General features: G+C 37.0%; 1 protein-coding gene across 2 annotated transcripts in view; it reads left to right on the top strand.

Annotated features, from left to right (window-relative positions):
* The window catches only part of DIAPH3 (diaphanous related formin 3), a 503,501-nt gene that overhangs the window by 43,434 nt on the left and 438,710 nt on the right, over window positions 1-21,357 (top strand). For both annotated transcript variants that reach the window (XM_047756273.1, XM_047756272.1), the window contains one exon: window positions 7,459-7,626. In XM_047756273.1, coding sequence (XP_047612229.1) covers window positions 7,459-7,626 — 168 coding nt within the window. The remainder of the gene's footprint in view (window positions 1-7,458; window positions 7,627-21,357) is intronic.

Raw genomic sequence — 21,357 nt, 5'->3', positions numbered from 1 at the left:
GCTCAGGTCTTTGCTATGTGGGCCTCACCCTAGGTCTTCTTGAGTGTCCTTGTGATCTGGCAGTTAGCATATCCCAGAGTGAGTGATCCAAGATTGAACAAGACAAAAGCTGTAATATCTCCTGTGATCTAGTCCTGGAAATCACATGCCATAATTTTCACAGTGTGCTGTTGGTTATGCAAATCAGGACATCACTGGGGTTGAGAGACTGGCCACCACAACTGACACCATTGATGGTTTGTCTAGCATGGCACTTAAATTTTAGTGGGAAAGAGACAAAGTCAACAATTATAAGATAAATGAAAATTATTGGTTTTTGTAAGTCATTTGAAAGGACATATGAAGGAAATAAAACTATGTGCTATAATAGAGAACGGGGAGTGGGTGGCCCATGTGCTACTCTAGTTAGAGTAGTCAGCCTTTTATCCTGAAGCTGAAAGGTGAGAAGTCATTTTACTTCCTATTAGCAGTTCACTGTGATAGGTAATATCATGGAAGTTTTCTTTTTTATTTATAATGATTTTTATTTTTTCCACCATAACTGGTTTACAGTGTTCTGTTAGTTTTATACTGTACAGCTAGGTGACCCAGTTACACATACATGTATACATTCTTTTTTCTCACATTATCATGCTCTATCATAAGTGACTAGACATAGTTCCCAGTGCTATACAGCAGGATCTCATTGTTTATCCATTCTAAGGCAATAGTTTGCATCTATTAACCCCAAGCACCCTATCCATCCCACTCCCTCCCCCTCCCCCTTGGCGACCACAAATCTGTTCTCCAAGTCCATGATTTTTAAGTAGTTTGTTTAGGGTGATACAGCTGGATTCAGGGGCTGGGCTGGTTTCAGAAGTCAGACTCTGGAGCCCTGTTTTTAATCAGCAAGTTGCTTGTTTAGTAATAAACCTAATTAAAAAGCCATGCTATTTTGGCTGTTAGCTTTTTCCCTCCTCTTAAATGTAGTACAAGATTGTCTGAAAATTGATCATTTTAAGTGATATATATTTTTTCTGGACTTCAGGTATGCATTCAGATAGAATTAATTTGATAATTACAATGAACTTTTATTTGCCTAATTTTCCTGGATTGCATGGAAATATCTACTTCCTTCTGGGTTCTAAAGAAGTGTATTTATGAGCACACCTAGTTTTTAAGACTGTTCAAATTCTAAGATGATTAATCATTATATATCTTCCTTTTGTTTTAAATTTTAAAAATAAATCACCGCTCTGTTGGTATTTAAAACATTGTAACAGTGAAAACTGTGTTTTTACTCTTACATTGTTATACAATAGCTAAACATCCAGATAGAGTTTTTCAGAGCCTGTTTTTGGTTTAATTAATTTTTTTAAAACTGTCATTACCGATTATCAGTGTGAGATAATACTCAGTAGGGTGCTCATTTAACTTCCCCTGAAGATAAGTGATATTAATTTATAAAACTCAGTGCACCCCAGACACAGCCGAAGCCATATTAATTAAGTGTGGTATACCACCTCCAAATAGCATTATAATAGAATTCCCTCAGTCTTTTATGCGTTTAACCAGTTCTTCAACAAAGGCAAATTGTGTACTTCACCTACTTGGATTGTGTTTCTAGTTCAACTTTAAGAGTACTTCCTATGAAATTAAGAATAGAATTGTAAAAATATGCACAGTTAAATTGCTAAATATTAGTAACAACCAACTTAGAGTTAGTATGATGGGGATTTTGGTCATGTTTTTATATAAAAAGTATTTTAAAGGTTTGTTTTTATGTTCTCTTGTGCCTTGCTTTAAGCAAATTGTATGCAAGATTCCATGAAAGATAAATTGGGGCTGATTTTATTTTTTTCCATTTATGAGTGGAGTATCATCACTTAAAAAAAGAGAAACTTCTTTAGAACATTTAAACTGATTTAATCATCGTGTTCACTTTGTATCTAGCTTTGTAACAGACTATTCCAGACTATTTGGAATCTGTTTGTAGTGCTTGATAGAACATCACATACTTGGGAATGCTTTTACTTTAAGCCTGAAGTAGCCTGCTGGTTCTAGTTATATTCAACTAGAATATTGAATCGTAGTACTGTTCTAGTATAGGAGGAAGAATTGGATTTATTTTTCTTCTGTCCCTCTTTCCTTATTTTGTCTTTCATTCCCTTCCAACCAGGGAAAATAAACAAAAGCATTGAAATTATAAAACAGTGATCTTGCATCTTAGTGGATTTAGAAGTTTGAGGAGGGGTATGCTGTTTTTCCTATTTTGTCTTTAGCTAGCTAGGCTAAGTGGTCCAGTGCACGTTTGTTTTAACACTTGGAGAAAATCCAACTCTCTTGGAGAGTTTGGGTTCTAGGCATATGGGGGGGGGTGTGTGTGTGCTGATTTTGTATTGTTATTTCACAGATTCTGATATTGTTTATTGATACAAATGCAAGTCTATATCTAAAAATGGGTTGATGTTTTCTTTATGTTATTTTATGGGCTAAATACTTTGACATTTTTATGTATAAAAGCATTTTGAAGCTTGTTCTTTGTTATTTAAACATGTAGTTTTCTCCTTGTGAGGATTAAATAAATGCATTCAGCCTGATGCTTCATTTCAGTCTCTTAGCACAGCATGGATATATAGAAGGGTATCGATAATTATTAGTTCTTGTTATTTTTATGACTTTTAGAAATTTTTATTTTAAAAGTTTTGGTTGTTAGTGAAAACAAAAATTTTTCTTTCTTCTACCACGGTTGGAGAATTAGCTTGTGAACTGCTTAAGCTTAGTATTCCTAGTCATTGACATGTTTATATTTATAATATTGATGTTATATAGTGATGCTTTGCTTAATTTCACTTCATTATAAGTTTAGCATATTAAGTTACTTTTTTTGTGGTGAGTGAAGAGGATTCAACATAGTTTCTACACTTAGGAATTGATATTACATATATAGAAGTGATGACAATGAAGTAGTGATTCAGAAGGTAGGCAGAGGAACCAGCCCCATTTCTTAAAACAAATTTTGGGTGTCCCTAGTTTTTGTTTTTCTTTTCTTTTATTTATTTTATTTTATTTTTTGCTTTTTAGAGCCACACCCATGGCATATGGAGGTTCCCAGGCTAGGGGTCTAATCAGAGCTACAGCTACCAGCCTACACTACAGCCACAGCAACTTGGGATCCGAATCTCATCTGCGACCTACACCAAGCTCACAGCAACGCTGGATCCTTAACCCACTGACCCGAGGCCAGGGATCAAACCCTCAACCTAATGGTTCCTAGTCAGATTCGTTTCTGCTGCACCAGGAGGGAACTCCCTTAGTTTGTTAGTTTATTAATTACTTTATTTATTTGCTTTTTTGGGGCCACACCTTGGCATATGGAAGTTCTCAGGCTAGGGGTCAAATCAGAGCTACACTGCCGGCCTACACCACAGCCACAGCAATGCCGGATCTAAACCACAGCTCACTGCAATTCATGATCCTTAACCCACTGAACAAGGCGGGGGATGGAACCGGCATTTCATGGATACCAGTCGGATTTGTTTCTGTTGCACCACAACAGGAACTCCATGTTGCTAGTTTTTAAAAACATGTATCAAAAATTGGAGTACTGATCTACATAGGGACATTACTTCTGGGCATGTATTCATATGGTGATAGTTTTGTGTTTTTGGATTATTCAAAGTAGGGAGTGTTTATGTTGGCATATTAGAAGTCTGTCTTTCTGCTGTGATACACTATGTATGCTTCTTGCTACACTTTCTACTTAGCTGAATAATTGCCTGTTTATATGCTTGTTTCCTCCGCTTGATTGTTGGTTATTTGTTATTTACATTCTAATTAGCTCATTTATTTTTGTATCACCAACTTCTAATAGAATAAACTCTCCCTTGCTCTTCATTTCTTTTTGTAAATTTGAGATTCCATTGCCATCAATTGTCATCTGCCTGAAAATCTTTTGATACTTTTTGTAGTACAGGTCTGCTGCAGACAGATTTCCTCAGCTTTTGTTGGTCTGGAAATGTCTTTATTTTGCTTCTATTTATGAAACATATTTTTACTAGACATACAATTCTAGAATAAGGGTATTTTTCTTTCAGTTCTTCAAAGATGCCATTCTGTTGTTTTTTTGCTGCTGTTGTTTCTGGTGAAATTGTTCTGTATATAATGTCTTCTTTTCTCTGACTATACTTTTATGGTTTGCCCTTTATTTTTAAGTTTTCAGCAGTTTGACTATGAGGTTCCTAGGTGTGGGTTTTTTGATTTTTAATTTTTATTTTTATATTCTTGGGTTTGCTGAGCTTCTTGGATATGTGAATTTATATATATGTGTATGTATATATATATTTTATATATTTATATATATGTATAGATGTATATATACATGTGTATTTACACACACATATCTACATAGATCTTTTGAATTAGCTCACTCATTGTCTCCTGAAGTGTTTTTTGTACCATTCTTTTTGTTCTGATTCTGGACCCCAGTTACACTTTGGTTATAACATTTCATATTGTATCATGGATCTTGGTTACTTTTTTTTTTTCCTATTCTCTTTTGTTTCAATTTGGATACTTTCTATTGATCTGTGTTTAGATTCACCAGTTCTTTCCTCAACATCTATTTAAGCCCATCTATTGAATTCTTCATTTCTGATATGTTTTTCATTGCAATAGATTAAAAAAAATAGTATCCATGCTATTATGGATACTGCTGCTGTAATACATTGTCTTTCATGCATGTTGTACATGCATGTAATACACTATAATACACTGTCTTTCATGCATGTTGAACCATTCTTTTCAGTATATCATTCAGCATATTTTTATAAATCTTAAATAGTTTGTCCATTAACTCTTCCCTCTGTGCCATCTCTAGGTCACTTCTTTTGACTTTGGGCCACATTTCTTATTTGTGTGTGTGTGTGTGTCTAGCAATATTTGATTGTATGGTGGGCATTTTACCTAATTACAGTAGAAATTAAATAGTATTTGCTTCCAAGAAGGGGCATGCCCTTCTTTCAGGCTTTTGGAATGAGAGGCTGAGTCAATGAAGTCTCTAGTTGAGCTGGGTTTGGGCTTCCTGCTGCTTTGGTTTTATTCAGCTCATCTGTGGTCCCTAAGTGTTTTGAGAGCTTGGGACCTGACTGCTAATGAGATTCTGGCAATCTGCTTTTGACATTATAACTGAACTTTGTCTTTGAAAACCATGGAATATCCCTTTCTGCTTTAAAATCCTGATGCCTATTTTAGGGCTACTGTAGTGTTTTCTTTTGTTTCCATTTCTACTGCTGGCTGTCTCTGTCCTGGTATACTGCCTCCAGCCTTCAAGTGGCAGCTGTCATGTGCTCTGAAGGCCTGGATTTCTCTCAGGTCATCTGTCTCGGCCAGAGCCTTGGGAGGGTAGCACTCTGCACTGGGAGAGACCTCTCAAGCCTCAGCTCCCCTGCTGTGCCCCAAGCCGTTGTCATCCACTCCAGGCAGCTGGGGAAGACTTCAGGGAGAATTGGTAGGAGGGTGCAGACTTGCTCCATGACTGAGGCTTCAAGACCAAGACTAAGCCCCTTGGAATTCTAATCTCTCATGGCAGCATCCCTGCCAAGTATCTGTAGTTCATTTAAAAACTTGGCTTGTTTTCTTTACCTTTGTGTAATTTATTCTTCTTCTCTAGCTGTTTGTCAGGGACTTATCCTCTCTGTCACTTCCCAGGATTTAGTTCTTAAAGGTTTCCTTGTGTCCTCAGCTTCCCTGTAGGTCGAAAAAATAGTAAGTACAGTTTTGCAGGCAATCTGGCTGCTTTTGGTTGTTAGGTCGAGAGCAGTGGTGTTTTGTGACTACTTTGTCATCCTGTCAGAAGCTGTCATATACTTAGCACTTTAATGTTTGGTTCATGTTAGAAGGACCATGTGTGAATGTCATACATGGTATTTTTCCTAGGAATTATCGCCATAGTGAATTTAAAGACCTATTTTGAAAAATGAGTGTTATTATCTTTGCATCTCTTTATTTGAAAAAAAGTCCTATGTCTTTAGTGAAATGAATAATCAATACTGTGACTTACTGTTCCTTTAAAGTGAGGATTTTAAGTGTTATGTGTCTTTAATGGGCGGCAGCAGCCCTATGCAATAGAACCTTCTTGTCATGATAGAAATGTACTTTATGTGCTTGGACCAATATGGGAGCCACTTGTGGTTCTCGAGCACTTGGTATGTGGCTAGGGCAACTAAGGAACTGAATTTGAATATTTAATTTACACTTAAATAAGCACATGTTATTATGGCTGCCACACGAATATAACAGGTCTATGTACTACACATGTATATGGTGAAAAGAGTAGCTTCATGTGCACAATTATGCTGAACAATTCAAAGAATCATTGTGCCTTTTAAGTACACTTCTGTTTAATACCTACTTTAAGATTTTTGCCTTTTTGATGGTTACCACTTGAACCATTGTATATGTCTGAGTTCGCTGTAACAGAACTTGCAAACTTCAAGCAGTTTTCAATGGACAATTAGCTTTGTAAACCAATCTGTACATTTTAAAATATATGTGGATTATTTGATGATATGATTGTAGAAAAAATCTCATTGCAACAAAAATCTAGTTTTATTTTCTGAGGCTTTAGCCTGCTCTATAGTTGTTCACGAAGTTTAAATACAGACCAGCCTGAATAAAGAGAAATGTGATACCTGTCAGGCCAATGAGCAGTGGAGGGTTAAGTCGAATTCGCTCATGCCTCAATCATGTCTTGCCTCCCTCACACCCCACACCCAACTGAGTATAGTATATGTTATGATAAGAACACTGGATGAGAGGGGGCTGAGGGCAAGGACACTGTGTACTAGTTTGATTGCCAACCACTAAATCTGCTAAGTCACCTTTGTAAAAATGCTTAATTTCTTAATCTATAAAGCAAAGGTCACTTTTTCTCAGAACCTTAATTCTACAATTTTAGGATTAGACAGAATCTTTTGAAGTTGTTTCTCTTCTGCCTTTAGATAGGATGGTTACTAAGACTTTTCACTTATTTTTATGTTTATTATTTATTTTAATTTCAAAGATTAGGTGCTGAATTGGATGCCTCCAGATGAAATTATAGTGATAATGTGATTGACCCTGTTTTTTTTTTTTTTCTTTTTCTTTTTCCTTTTTCTCTTTTTTTCTTTTTAGGACTGTACCCATGACATATGGAGGTTCCCAAGCTAGGCACCATATGGAGGTGCCACAGCCACAGCCACAACCACGTGGGATCTGAGCCACATCTGCAACCTCCATCATAGCTCACAGTAACACCAGATCGTGAACCCACTGATTGAGGCCAGGGATCAAACCTGTATCCTCATGGATGCTAGTCAGATTTGTTTCCACTGAGCCATGATGGGAACTCCTGATCCTAGTTGTTTTTTCATTTTGAGAATTAGATAACTGTTGGAGAGGGGAATACTTATACATGTGCTGTTTTATCTTTTTTCATAGCTGGACAAATTTGCCAGCATAAGAATTCCAGGGAGCAAGAAGGAGAGGCCTCCACTTTCCAACCTGAAGACGGCATTTGCAAGCAGTGATTGCTTTTCAGAGATGAATGAAAACATTCTAAATCCACTGTCAGAGAAGGAACTCCTAGATCTTTTTGAAAAGATGATGGTAAGGATTTTGATTCCTTATAAAATGTTTGGCATAAAAGCTTTAGCTTTGGGTCATGTTAATGGAACTGTGTATGTCTGGAACTCATGTTCCATAGGTGATTTCTGATGTCATTAAGATAGTACTTGCGGCATAGATAGTTTTAGAATTAAATAAGAAGCTGAAGAAAAATGTCATACCAGTTGTTTTATGTAGAAATACATAAAAACATAAACCTTCTAAAGTATCAAATGATATATTTTTGTCTCACAAAGGTTATCTAAGGGGTCAGCTTGTTTGGGTTGGTCGCATTTGAGAATGATGGTCACAGCAGTCTGCTATGTGCTGATGTGTGGACCTTGTTTTGAGTCCTTTCTTAGTTCTTACCATAACCAGGTTCTCATGGTCTTGCAGCAGTTAAATCTGCAGACACAAGAGACACACTTTGGGGTGTGCCTTTTTAACTCTTCTAAATCACCACAAGTTGATATAATTTCAATCTAGAACAAAAACAATGTAACTTTTTTGTTGTTGTTGTTAGGCTTTGCAAAGTCTCTCTTTAATGAGACTTGTATAAGGTAGATTACTTCAAGACTACCTTGGGAGGGCTCGAAATAATCAAGAGCCCTTTCTTCTCCCTCGTTCATGCAGTGTGTGTGGAACTACTCACCTACATCATCTGTGAGGTTCTGGAATAGTACCTTTTGGTTCCCTTGTGACTACCTTGTTAAGAAAACCTTTTCTTTTGGATCATAATTGCCAGTGTCATCTGAGTGAGTAGAGCAAGCAGACCACTGAAGTTAGGCATTTACGGAGGCTTAACACAAGCCATTAAGGAGCATCTACTGAAGTTCCCTGGTGGCGCAGTGGAAATGAATCTGGCTAGGAACCAAGAGGTTTTGGGTTCAATCCCTGACCTTGCTCAGCGGGTTAAGGGTCCGGTGTTGCCGCGAGCTGTGGTGTAGGTTGCAGATACACCTTGAATCTGGCGTTGTGGTTCTGGCGTGGGCTGGCAGCAACAGCTCTGATTAGACCCCTAGCCTGGGAACCTCCAAATGCCGCGGTTGCGGCCCTAAAAGGACACAAGACGGGGGAAAAAAAAGAGCACCTACCTAGGAAGTACAGAACATAGTTGGTGGTATTCTTTTCTGAAGATGATTACTTTAGAAGTATTTTTCTGTTAGTCTTACCATTCTCCCAGCTAAGAGAATCAATTTTTAATGGCATGAGCAAGGCAGATGGATATTGGCATTTTGGAAGTGTTTACAGAATGTATATTTAATAATAGAGCCAGATCACTTGTTAAATCTTAAACAGATCTCCCTGTTGGCAGAAGATCTTTTTCAGTCAAACTCACTTTCCTCAGCAGAAGTAAAATGAAATTATTGCCTTCTTAGGGCTGCCCAGTTTGCTAATGAGTTAGTTTGCCACACTAAGAGTCTTTTTTTTTTTTTAAAGAATAAAGTAGATTTTTTTTTTCTTTTCTCTTTCTGATTCTTTGAGCAGAACGCAATACATTGTTGGGAAAACCTGCTGGAAATTCTAAAGCTGAGAAGGTTCTTTTTCCTTCTATAAATACGGACTAGTGATATTTCTCAGGCTTGGCAGGCAGGGTACCACATCTTTGACAAATTTAAAGCTGTTTCTAGTCTGGGGAGGATGCTAGGTTTAGATTGGATTTTATTTTTGATTTGCACCAACTGTACCATTTTTATTAGTAAAAATTCTTTTGAAGAAGCAACATTGAATAACCTGCCATTTGCATCTTTTGGCATTTGCCAAAATGAGGTTTCATTAAAAGTTGTGTCTAGATTCTTTGTTTTGGCATTGCACACCTTAAAAAAATCTTATTATTTAACATCATCAAAGGTACTTAAATGATTTTTTACATGAAGTAAAAGCTTCGTTTTGAAGAATACCTCTTTCCCCTCCAGACGGTCCTTTGAAAGACAGTGTGCTGACTTGATTACTTAATGAATGCAAAGTACAGTGTAATCCTTCAACATTTGTGCTCATTTCACTTTTATTTAGGAAATTCATTTAGTTGTCTTTGGGTAATAGCTTCAATGCATTTTTCTAAAGTAGTGAAGAAATTTTAGTGAGGCTGTTTCTGCTTCTTTGTTTTTGTTTTTTTTTTTTTTTTAGGGCTGCACCTGTAGCACATGGAAGTTCCCAGGCTATGTATGGGTTAAATTGGAACTGCAGCTGCAGGCCTATGCCACAGTCACAGCAATTGGGGATCCAAGCCACTTCTTTGAACTACACTGCAGCTCACAGCAATGCTGAATCCTTAACCCACTGAGCAAGGCCAGAGGATTGAACCCGAGTCCTCACGGATACTAGTTAAGTTCATTACCACTGCTGCAATGTGAACTCCCAGGCTGCTTCTTAAGAGCTTTTTTTCCTGTTTATTTTTCAGTGAAAGCAGAATTTTTATCTGAAAGCTCATCTTGATTTCTCTGTGCATCTTAGATATGTGAAATAGTTGTATTAGCAGCCTTGTATATACAGCTTTGATTTCTAGATGTCAGATTTCAGTGGTTGCTCTTGAACTCACAGTAGATCTTTGTAGCTGGTTTTTTGACCAAGGTGGACATGGTAGGAACAGATTGAAAGTGACTTGTTTGTTCCAGCCATTGCCTCTTAAACTAGTCCTTTCAGCTTATTCCTTTCTGCCCCTGGATAAAATTCACCACAGGTCCTAGAGTTTTCTGTTTGCTTTCAGATAACAAAAACCCTAGTTTAATTTTAATAAGTTAACTTTCATCCAGAGAAAGCCTCTCTCTTTTCCCCTTTCAAGGCTGCTCCGCTTACAGACAGTAGTGCAGGCTCCTGTTGGGGCTGTGGCGGGCTCTCCTCGGTTTCCCCATGCTACGTTTCTCCCTTTTCCTGTTCTCCGAACTGTTGCCCAAATATCAGCTGCCTCTGTACACCAATGTCAAATAGAAACATAGAGACAGAGTTGGAGGAAACAGAGAAAGTAGCTTTAATTTCCAGACAAAGAGAGACCACAGCAGGCTAAGGCCTCAAGGACTGTGCCAAGGGGTAGTGAAGAGTCTTACAGTGTTCAAGGAGCAGGGTGTGATCAGCTCATGGACAGTTTCCTGATTGGTTGGTGGTAAGGTGGTTGGGAGTCAATGTCATCAACCTTCTGATTCCAAAGGGTCTGGAGTCTACATGCTCGTGGGCAGCACATAGCTAATTTTCTCCACCGGGTGGGGGCTTCAATACCTATAAGACAGCTCCGAGGACATGGCTCAGAATATTATCTATAATCCTTGAAGAAGAACTTTAAGTCCTTAATTTTGTTGAATGGTTAAGCTTGACTATTTTCCTTTTTCTCTGTATTTTCTCACTTCAATGATTAAATTGATTCTTTGACAAAAATTTTCCTATAGACAAAAGGTAGGCAGGGGACATGAGTGGGGCTCCACTCTGGGAAGGCCTCATAGGGTCCTGCTCGGTTACAAGGCTGAATCTGTCTCTTCCAGGATAAGATTGGAGATAAGGGGAGGAGGAAGAAGAATACTTCGGCCGAGGGTATTGATAATCTGATGCTGGTGCTGTGCAGTGTTGTATTAGTTTTTTTTTTTTTTATTGCTGCCATAACAAATTACAATTTTGGTTGCTTAAAGCCACATGGATGTATTGTCTTGTAGTTCTATAGGCTGAAGTCCAGGCTGACTCAGCTGGTTTCTCTAGGCTGACAAGGCTGACATCAGTGTCTGATAGCTGGGCTCTTATCAGAGGCTTGTGAAGAATCCTCTTCTGAGTTCATGCTGTTGGCAGAATCCAGTTCCCTGCTATTGTAGGATGGAAGACCCAGTGTTCTTGCCGACTGTCATCTGAGGGTTGCTTTGGCTTTTAGAGGTCTCTTCCTTATCTTTCACATGGGCCCCTATATCTCAGGTATATCAGATCCACCTGATTCTTAGAATCTCTCTGAATTCCCTTTCAATGGCTTCTCTTGCCTCCATCTGGAGAAAGTTCTCTGCTTTTAAGGGCTGATGTATTAGCTTGGATTCACCTAAAAAGTCCAAAATAATTTCCCCGTTTTAAAGTTTGTCACCTTAATTATACCTGCAAAGTCCCTTTATCATGTCATATAACATATTTACAGGATCCAGAGATTTGGGTTCTGGATATCTTTGGGGGATCATTTTTCCTGCCTGGGGTATAGGGGATTACAAATGTGGATTCCTTGTTCCTGTGGTATTTTCATGGTTCCCCTCCCACCAATCTCCCTGCAGTTTCCTTGTCACTGGCAATGTCTCTTTTAGCCTTCTGCCCCAGGCAGAAGCACGTCCTTTGCTGGGATCACCTTCTGGATGTAGTACCTCTTAGATGGCTCAGGCCCACTTGTCTCTGGGATCCTTATCCTGTTCATGGGAAGATAGTGTGTCTCCCACCCCAGCTCCTGTCCTTTATCTCATTCCTTTCAGAGCCTGTCCTACACAAAGAATAGTTGACTCTGGCTCTTTCTATCAAGGGCTTTTCATTTAAAAAAAAAATTTTTTTTTAAATAAGTAGCAGGATATAAGATGAACATTCAGAAATCAGTCACACTTCTGTATACTAACAATGAAATATTAGAAAAGGAATACAAAAATACCTTTTAAAGTTGCATCCCCAAAAATAAAATACCAGGGAATAAACCTGACCAAAGAGGTGAAAGATTTATATGCTTTCTTCAAATGAATACCCAGAAGTGGAATTGTTGGATCATATGATAGTTCTATTTTTATTTTTTAAAATTAAATTTTTTTTTTTTTACCTTTTAGGGCTGTGCCCATGGCATATAGAAGTTCCCAGGCTAGGGTCGAATCAGAGCTGCAGCTCCTGGCCTGTGACACAGCCACAGCAATGCAGGGATCTGAGCTGCATCTGTGACCTACGCCACAGCTCATGGCAACACCAGCTCCCTGACCCACTGAGTGAGGCCAGGGATTGAATTTGCATCCTCTTGGATAGTAGTCGGCTTTGTTTCCGCTGTGTCACAACGGGAACTCCCTAATAGTTCTATTTTTAATTTTTTGAGAAACCTCCATACTATTTTCCATAGTGATTGTGACAATTTACATTCCACCAGCAGTGCATAAGTTTTTTTTTTTTTCCCCCCAAACGTTCTCCCTGGCACTTGGTATCTCTTTTTGGTAATAGCCATTCTAACTGGTGTGAGGTGATATATCATTGTGGATTTGATTTGCATTTTCCTGATTATTAGTGACATTGGTCCTTTTTCATGTACCAGTTGGCCATTTGTTTAACCTATTTTGTAAAAAAGTATTTCAGTTCTTCTCATTTTTTTTTGTCTTTTTGGCATTTTTTGGGCCGCTCCCGCAGCATATGGAGGTTCCCAGGCTAGGGGTCTAATTGGAGCTGTAGCCACCAGCCTATGCCAGAGCCACAACAACGCAGGATACGAGCCGTGTCTGCAACCTACACCACAGCTCACGGCAACGCCGGATCGTCAACCCACTGAGCAAGGGCAGGGATCGAACCCGCAACCTCATGGTTCCTAGTCGGATTCATTAACCACTGCGCCACGACAGGAACTCCAGTTCTTCTCATTTTTAATCAGACTTTGTTTCTTTGCTTTTGAGTTATATGCATTCCTTATGTAATTTGGGTATTAACCTCTTATCAGATATGTGGGCTGCAGATATTTTCTCTAATCTCTTAAGTTGCCTTTCCATTTTGGTGTCGTTTGGCTATGCAGAAGCTATGTAATTTAATGAAACCCTTCATGTTTATTTTTGCTTTTGTTTCTTGTGCTTTCAATGTCATGTTACCACTAAAACCAACATGAAAGAGCTTTTCCTCTATGTTTTCTTTTAGGAGTTTTAGATTTTCAGGTCTTACATTTAAGTCTTTAATCTCTTTTGAGTTAATTTTTGTGAGTGTATATTGTAGGGGTCCAGTTTCTTTTTCCTCTTTTCTTTCTTTGTATGTGATTATCCATTTTTCCCAACATCATTTATTGAGTGGACTATCTTCCCCTCTTGAGTATTGTTGGCTCCCTTTTCAAATATTGGTTGGCAATATATGCATGGGCTTACTACAGACTCTTGATTCTGTTCCATTGTTCTGTGTTTGTTTTTATGCAAGTACCATATTGTTTTGATTATTATAGCATTGTAATATAGTTTGAAATTAAGAAGTGTGATGTCTCCAGCTTTGTTCTTCTTTTTCAAGATTGTTTTGATTATTCATGCTCTTTGGTGGTTCCATACAAATTGTAGAATTGTTTTCCTATTTCCATAACAGTGCCATTGAAATCCTGACAGTGATTGCATTGACTATATAGGTGGCTCTGAATAGGATGGATATTTTAATGATACTAATTCTTCTAATCATGAACATAGGGCATCATGTATTTATTTGTGTCTTTCATAGGTTTTTTTTCTTGAATGACTTACACTGTTCACTCTATAGCTCTTTCATCCCTCAGAGCTGCTTGTGTGTAAGTTCCTTGTGTAATTTATCCTATATTTATTATTTTGATATGTCTACCTGCTAGATGAAGTCCATGCAGCATCTTCCAGCTGTTTTATCATCCCCAATACCTGCCAGTTTAATTAAGTGCATCTTGCTAACTTTTAGGATTTCTAAAATATTATATTTCTTTTCACCTTTAATTTTATGTCTAGGTGGAAATTAGCTTTGTCAGTTTGCTAAATAAGACAGAAGTCTTAAAATAATGAATAGGAAGAGAGAATGCATTCATTTATACCTTTTGTTTTGTTTTCTCACTTTCACTATCCATTGAGAGAATGAAAGCTGCAAGAAAGGTCAGCTATCAGGATGTGATCATTAACAGGCATTAAATGAGTGTCAGTGATGACAGAACTACTCTGACAAAAAGCGTTTAAATTCTGGACTTCCTGTCATTACTTATATGCATGGAAGAAATGGTCTAATAAAATTGCACAAAGTACTTAAGTAGGAATAGTAATGCTTTAATCTTTTCTTGGGAAGATGTTTACCAGCCTCTATTATGATTTAGGAGAGAGCACATTTATAAAATGCCATCAGCATTATCTCTTAAGCATGTGTTTGAAGTGTCTATTGGTATTAAGAGCTTAGATGACCTATTCTTTAATACATGTTTTGGCTTTTAGTGTGGAGAAATGGATAATACTGAAGGCATTCACAATTTAATTTTGAAACAATTTTCAGTATGTACTTTAAAGTTGAATCTGTTTTTGTTCAGTGGTGTGAATAGAACATATATAACAAGTTGAAATACTTTGTGTACTTCTTTCAGTCCCATTCTTCTTTAATTCCCGAAGGTTAACAATACCCTGCATCTTTTGATTTCATTCCTATATGTTTTTTAAAAAGTTTTCTGCATGATAATGACAAATGTACAGGGAAAAATTTTTCTTCTGAACTATTTGCTGGTAAGTTGCTGACTAAATGACTGATAATCCTGCAATGTTTTAGTGTTAGTCTCTACAAAAAAAAGGACATCCTCCTATATAACCACCATATAACTACCAACATCAGGAGGTTAATGCTGATTAATTTCTATCAGCTAATCCTCACACTCTGTTTAAGTTTTACCACTAGTACCAACAGTGTTATTAGCGAAAGAATCCCATTCAGAACTGTGTGTTGTATTTACTTGTCATGTTTTAAAATCTCCTTCAGTCTAGAAGAGGACCTTAATCTTGTATCTTACAAATTTGACACTTGAAGATTCCACTTAGTTAATTTGTAGAATGTCACTGAGTTTGCATTTATAAGACTTTTTAAGTTTTACAGGTCTGTTGGATGTAAACAAGTTACCTAATACTTTAAATAACTTTTTTTTTTACATATGATCACAAGTGAGGTTGAACTTCTCTTCACATACCTATTGGTTTTTTGGTTTACCCTTCTGCGATTTTCTTGTTCATGTCTTTTGACTATTTTTTTTTTTAAATTGGGGTTTTTGTCTTTTTTGTGTGTGTTGATTTGTAGAAATCATATATCCTGAATAATAATGAGTTTATATGATTTATATGAGTTGCAGTATCTTGTCCCAGTCTGAGTCTTGTCTTTTTATTTCCTTTTTAGGAGAAGTGGGACATTAAAGTATAGATCTGTAAAAATAAATGTGGTCAGATTTATGAATCTTTTGATGGTTTCTGCTTTTTGTAATTGTTGACCAAAATTTCAGGAAAAGTGACCTAATCAAAATAAAGAGGTGTTTATTTGGGTTTTGTTAGGACTGCAGCCCAGGAGACACAGATTCAAGAAGCACTTGAATTGTGTTCCTCTGGACCACAAAATGGGGGAAGCTTGTAAAGGCAAAAAACTGCAAGGTTACATAAATTGTCAAGAATTAAGACTGGAGTTGGCAAGAAGTAAGGGTGCTTGTTAAGTAAGAATTGGCTGGGGTCTAAAATAATGACATAATTGTGAAAGGGGGCAGACTTTGACACTGTTAGCAAGCCCGAGCTCATACTGCTCACAGGCCAACAGAGAGATGGGGTGTTGGGGCAAGGAATAGTGAATTTATTCAGAAAGCCAGCAGATCTAGAAGAGAGTGGCCTAGGGCCCCAAAGAAGCAGTTTAGGGAAGTTAGAACTCAGGCTTATTTTATACCAAAAGGGGTGGGAGTGTGACTGGTTGTTACAGATTTCTTGGTGCAGGAATTCCTTGTTCTTACATCTGTCCACTGCCCAGAAGACAAATGTTATTTCTGTTCAGCAACTTTTTATCTCTCTATGAATGAAAGTGTTGCACCTTTAAAGGTCAAGCTTGGGAGGCAGAGCCTTGAGAATGGGCTATCATGTATATTTCAGGCTATAGGCAACATTTCATATACAAAGATGCAGAGCCAGCATGACTAAGCACAGGTAAAAGAGATGCAGAGCCAGCATGACTAAGCACAGGTAAAAGAACACAGAGGTTAGAGCTAAAAGAATAAATTTAATATGGAGTCAGGATTGTTCTCTGTTAAAAAACTGCAGAGTGCTAGCAGATGTTGTTTCGAAATGGCTGGTTGTGTCCTTGAGTTTGATACCCTTCAGAGAAAATTCAAGTTCTCGATGCTGGAAATGTGTCTGAAACCACATCAGCAGTGGTTTGGCTCCATTTTTGGGTGCTTGAACCATAGTTACTCTATTTTGACTTTTAAATGGTCTTAAATATTTCATCAGTATATTATTTAAGAAATCCTCCTCTATCCTAACATCATAGTTCTATTCTTCTATATTCCTAAAATTGTTAGAAATACATATCTTTATATCATGGATCCAGTATTTTTCCTGGATGGATAACTAGTTTTTACAGCAGCATTGATTGAATAGCTATTCTTGTCCATCATTTGTAATTCCTTATTAATCAAGTAATTGCTCTCATGTGGGTTTGTTTCTAAGGTTTGATTTTCTTCATTGGTTTATTTGTCCAGCTCTGGATTTATATCCATTGTCTTAATTACTATAGCTGTATAATAAGCCTTAATATCTAGGGCCCCCTTCCGATCTTCAAAATTGTCTTGTCTATTCTTGGCACCTTTGCAATTTTATATTAATTTTATAATCAATTTGTTAAGTTCCATTATAAACCCTGTTTGGGTCTTGATTAGAATGGCAATAAAGTTATTGATTTAGGCAAAATAACTACCTTTGTGATATTAACTTTTTCTGTGAACATTGGATTTTCTGTGAACATTTAGGCTTTCTCTGTTCTTGAACTGTAAAGTTTATAATTATCTCTGTAGAGCTCATGTACATGAGATATATATCTAGGTTCATTTAAAAAATGTAATTGATATTTTTTAAAATTAAAAATTATACTGAAATTATTAATTTTTGTATTGCTTTTGATATTCAGTAGTCTTATTGAATTCTCAGTTTTTATTGTTTGTAGAGTTCCTTATATTTTCCTATGTACGTAATCAGAATATCTGTGATTAACTTTTCATATTCTCATTCCTTTCTTTTTCCTTTCATTGCACTGAGTAGAAAAATCCCAGAAAAGAGTTAATATGTTTTTCTGTTCCTAAAGTATTTAGTAAAGGCCTTTTTTTCATTTTACATTTCAGTTATTTGAATTGAATTGGCTAGCCCCTTACTAGACTCACCAAATAGGGTAGCTGCTTGCTCTGCAAATTTTTATCCTTTATTTATGTATGTATTTATTTATTTATTTTTTACTTTTTAGGGCCGCACCTGAGGCATATGGAGGTTCCCGGGCTAGGGGTCAAATTGGAGTTGTAGCCGCTGGCCTACACCACAGCCATTGCAACTTGGGATCTGAGCCGTGTCTGTGAGCTTTACCACAGTTCACAGCAACGCTGGATCCTTAACACACTGAGCAAGGCCAGGGATCGAACCCACAACCTCATGGTTCCTAATCAGATTTGTTTCCGCTGAGCCACGACAGGAACTCCAAATTTTTATCCCTTAAATTGAGTTTATCCTCCAATACTGATTAAATGAGTGACTGTGTACTCACTCATTTAATGTATGGTACATTTCTATTTTATTTAACTCATTAGGTCAGTTTTCTAATTTTTTTTCATAAGCACCACATTTTATTGAACTGTGAGCGTTGAACTTTATTCTTCTTTGTCCCCGTAGTGCCTTCATAGTGCATACTGCGTGTATTGTTGAATGAGTTGGTCTGCTTCTTCTGCTGTGGTGAATACCATATCTAAGCAAGAAATGATATAAACAGTACAGATAGAGCTAAATACTGAGATGTCTTTGTGTTCTTAGCTTTGTGGTCAATTCAGACATCTTTGTAATTAATGGAAGGTTTGGAGCTCAAGTGAGCTGATAAAATAGAATTGGATACTTTTTGGTACAGTTGATGGGAGGAGGGTTCATCTTGCTATCTTTATTTCATGCTGCCGCTCTTTGGGTACATTCTAAGGGTAATTTTTCTGTTTCCTCTTTAAATATCCTTTTCCTCTCTTTAATCCTTGGTGTTAAGGATTTATGCGTAGTGATTTCTTCAGTCAGACACAGGAATGCCTATTGTGTTGGATGTGTAAGTGATATCTTAAGGGTCACCAGGAATCTGAATGAAAAGAGAAAACAACAAAGACTCCTTTGTGTTAATTCTTTAAGTGTTTATTGACCGCTATAGATTCCTACTAGCAGTTCGTTTATTTCAAGGGTGAGCAATTTTTAAAAAATCTGCTTTTCTGTGTCATGGGTAATTTTGTTTCATATAAACTAAAAAAAGTGTGTTTAAGTTTGACCAGCTAGAATGAAAGAGGTTCTATGGTAATGCTTTGTTCTGATCTATTAGTTGTCACCCTTTCCCCTTTCGTTTAGGTAGAAATTGAAAAATTTGAGGGAAGGTAGTTTAAAAGCAATCCAAACAATAATCCAAATAGCGGGAGGAGGAAGAAGAGAGTGTAGAAGTGTGAGGCGATTGTCAAGTTGATTCATGGGTTGTGTTTGTCAGGGGGATAATGTCAGTGCCTCATTGTTTCTTCTAGATCCAGATAAATGAGAAAATAAATGATTTAGGAGCATTGGATTTTGCTTGATGGGAGTTCGTGGAACCAGTCAAATGGTTAGAAAGGGGAATTTTCAAAGGATAAGTGTTATGGTAATGTTTGGGTTTGTTCTTTTCACTAATTAGCAAGTGTGCAAGTGTATAGGATTTTCCAGTAGTGAAAGCTTTTTTTCAATCTTATTTTCTTTTCTAGAAAAGTAAGCCTTTGTGTTTTGTCAAATGACAATCTTATCTTTTATGTACTTTGTGAAGAAATGGCCATTTGTTTAGAAAAGTTGAAAAGTGAACAAGGGAATGAAGCGCTTTTTTATCAGTAGCAGTGTTCTTGTCTGCTGGATTTACGTAACAGTTGTCTGTGATTGTAGGTGCTTATACATAAGCGTCAACAGTTACAGCCAGATGATGTTCTAAAACGAATTAGAATTATGCAGCTTACTGTATATTCATTTTATTTCTTATCTATTCTGCTAAAACTTATGGTATATGAAAAAAAGTGATAAAGTTTCTTGTGTGTTTGTTTGTTCCATCATACTGCATTAGGATAAATCAAAATTTGCTTTCAGATTGAGATAGTTTGCACTCTTTCTATAAGCTCCAGTTAGAATATTTGGTTGAACAGTAGTGTTTATGAGTTCAACAGTAGTGTTTACTGTCAATCTCTGGGTAAATGGCATTTCTGGCTGCTGCCCTTAATGAGACAGCCACCTGATTTTCTATTAGTTTTAACGGGAATTGAATAAGGACATTATGGCTAGAATAGTGAAATCCAACCCCATTACTGGTGAAACCAAAAAATTTAACCACTTTATAATCACAGTTATGTAAAAAAAATGAAAGGGTTATTATAAACATATAAGAACATAGAAAAAATGATAGACAAAGAATAATAAGATGTTTTATAGCTTTAGCGTATTTGTGGGCATCTTGAATGTAAAGTCATAATAAAATTAATTCCAAGTTCCAGGGTTTTGGTTGCATATATCTTTTACAGGTTTTCTAATTTTGCTTAAACATAATCTAAGAATACAATTCATTAAATTGCAGAACTAGATGAGATTCAGCTAATGGGCACTACTTGAGAGTATAAAATTGCCTGGAATGAGTTCACGAAATCTTCCATTTTTTATTTGACATCAAATTGTTCATGGTGGTAGGAAGGAACCTCAGTAGGGTACCAGCAAAACCTTTTGACACTGTGTGATATGGAAGATGAATTCCAATGTGGTGAAGGACAGAATAACACTTGGGTAAAATTGTGCTTACAGGATATCGAGCTCTGAGGTCTCAGGAGAAGTAATTGTGGACCTCTTAAAATGCTTACTCAATTTGTGGCTGTAGTTGGAACAACATTAGCAAAAACAGAACTGCTACCAAGGACAATTATCTTGGTCTTAACCCACGAAATAAAACATTGAATACTATTTATTGAAATGAGATGATAGTTGTTGACTTAATAAGAATGTTTAGATATTGCTGTGCTTCCAATTTTTACCTTCTCATACTATGCTTATTGATCCATATGAATGTTTTGATTCATTATTGTAATTTTTTTTCCAGTATCCATTTTATAACTCTAGTCATGCTTCTGCCAGTCTGTAGTGTTTTTCCTCTCTGAGTGAATTTCCTTGCACCTGACCATCTTCAACTTGTAGTTTGTGTATTCTCTTAATTCTCCAAATAGTCAATCATTTTAAATTTAATCTGACTCTGCATGGTGTTAACTATCCCACTCAACTTGATGTATGTAAATTTAATGAGCATGCTGTCTTGTAAAATCCACATCCATGAATGAAAATGGTGAGTCTAACATTTGTAATTCACTTGAAAACATGTCCGCTCTCTGTTTGCCATTCTCTGCTTGATTACTCCTTAGTGTTCTAACATAGTTGCCTGCATGTGCATGAATGTTAAGATTGCATCTTTTTCCTTGCTCAGTTTTGCCAAAGAAAATGTGGAAGGTATTTATTTTGTGTCAATATTTTATCAGCCTAGAATGAAGTCAAGGTATCTAAAAATAGTAACAAGCTTGTGATTTCCCTGTTTGTGGGAACTTCTGGCACATAGGAAGAATCCTTTGGAGTATCTTAAAAACTACTGGCTTGACTACATGCTATTGACCTGCTTTCCAAGTCAGGACCACAACTAACCCATTTGGTGTCCTTGTGCAAGGTAGAAAAAGGTGTAGCCCTTCATTCTCCTGAAGGGGCACAGCACCACACAAAGTCACTCAACCAGGTGAGTGAAGTCTTGCTGGGACCTCACCCCTATTCATCTGCCAAGAAAGTGCCG

This window comes from Phacochoerus africanus, chromosome 13 (genome assembly GCF_016906955.1).
Source record: "Phacochoerus africanus isolate WHEZ1 chromosome 13, ROS_Pafr_v1, whole genome shotgun sequence".
Classification (NCBI taxonomy): domain Eukaryota; kingdom Metazoa; phylum Chordata; class Mammalia; order Artiodactyla; family Suidae; genus Phacochoerus; species Phacochoerus africanus.
Note: the sequence above shows the minus strand (reverse complement) of the source record. Positions and strands in the feature narration are given on the sequence as shown.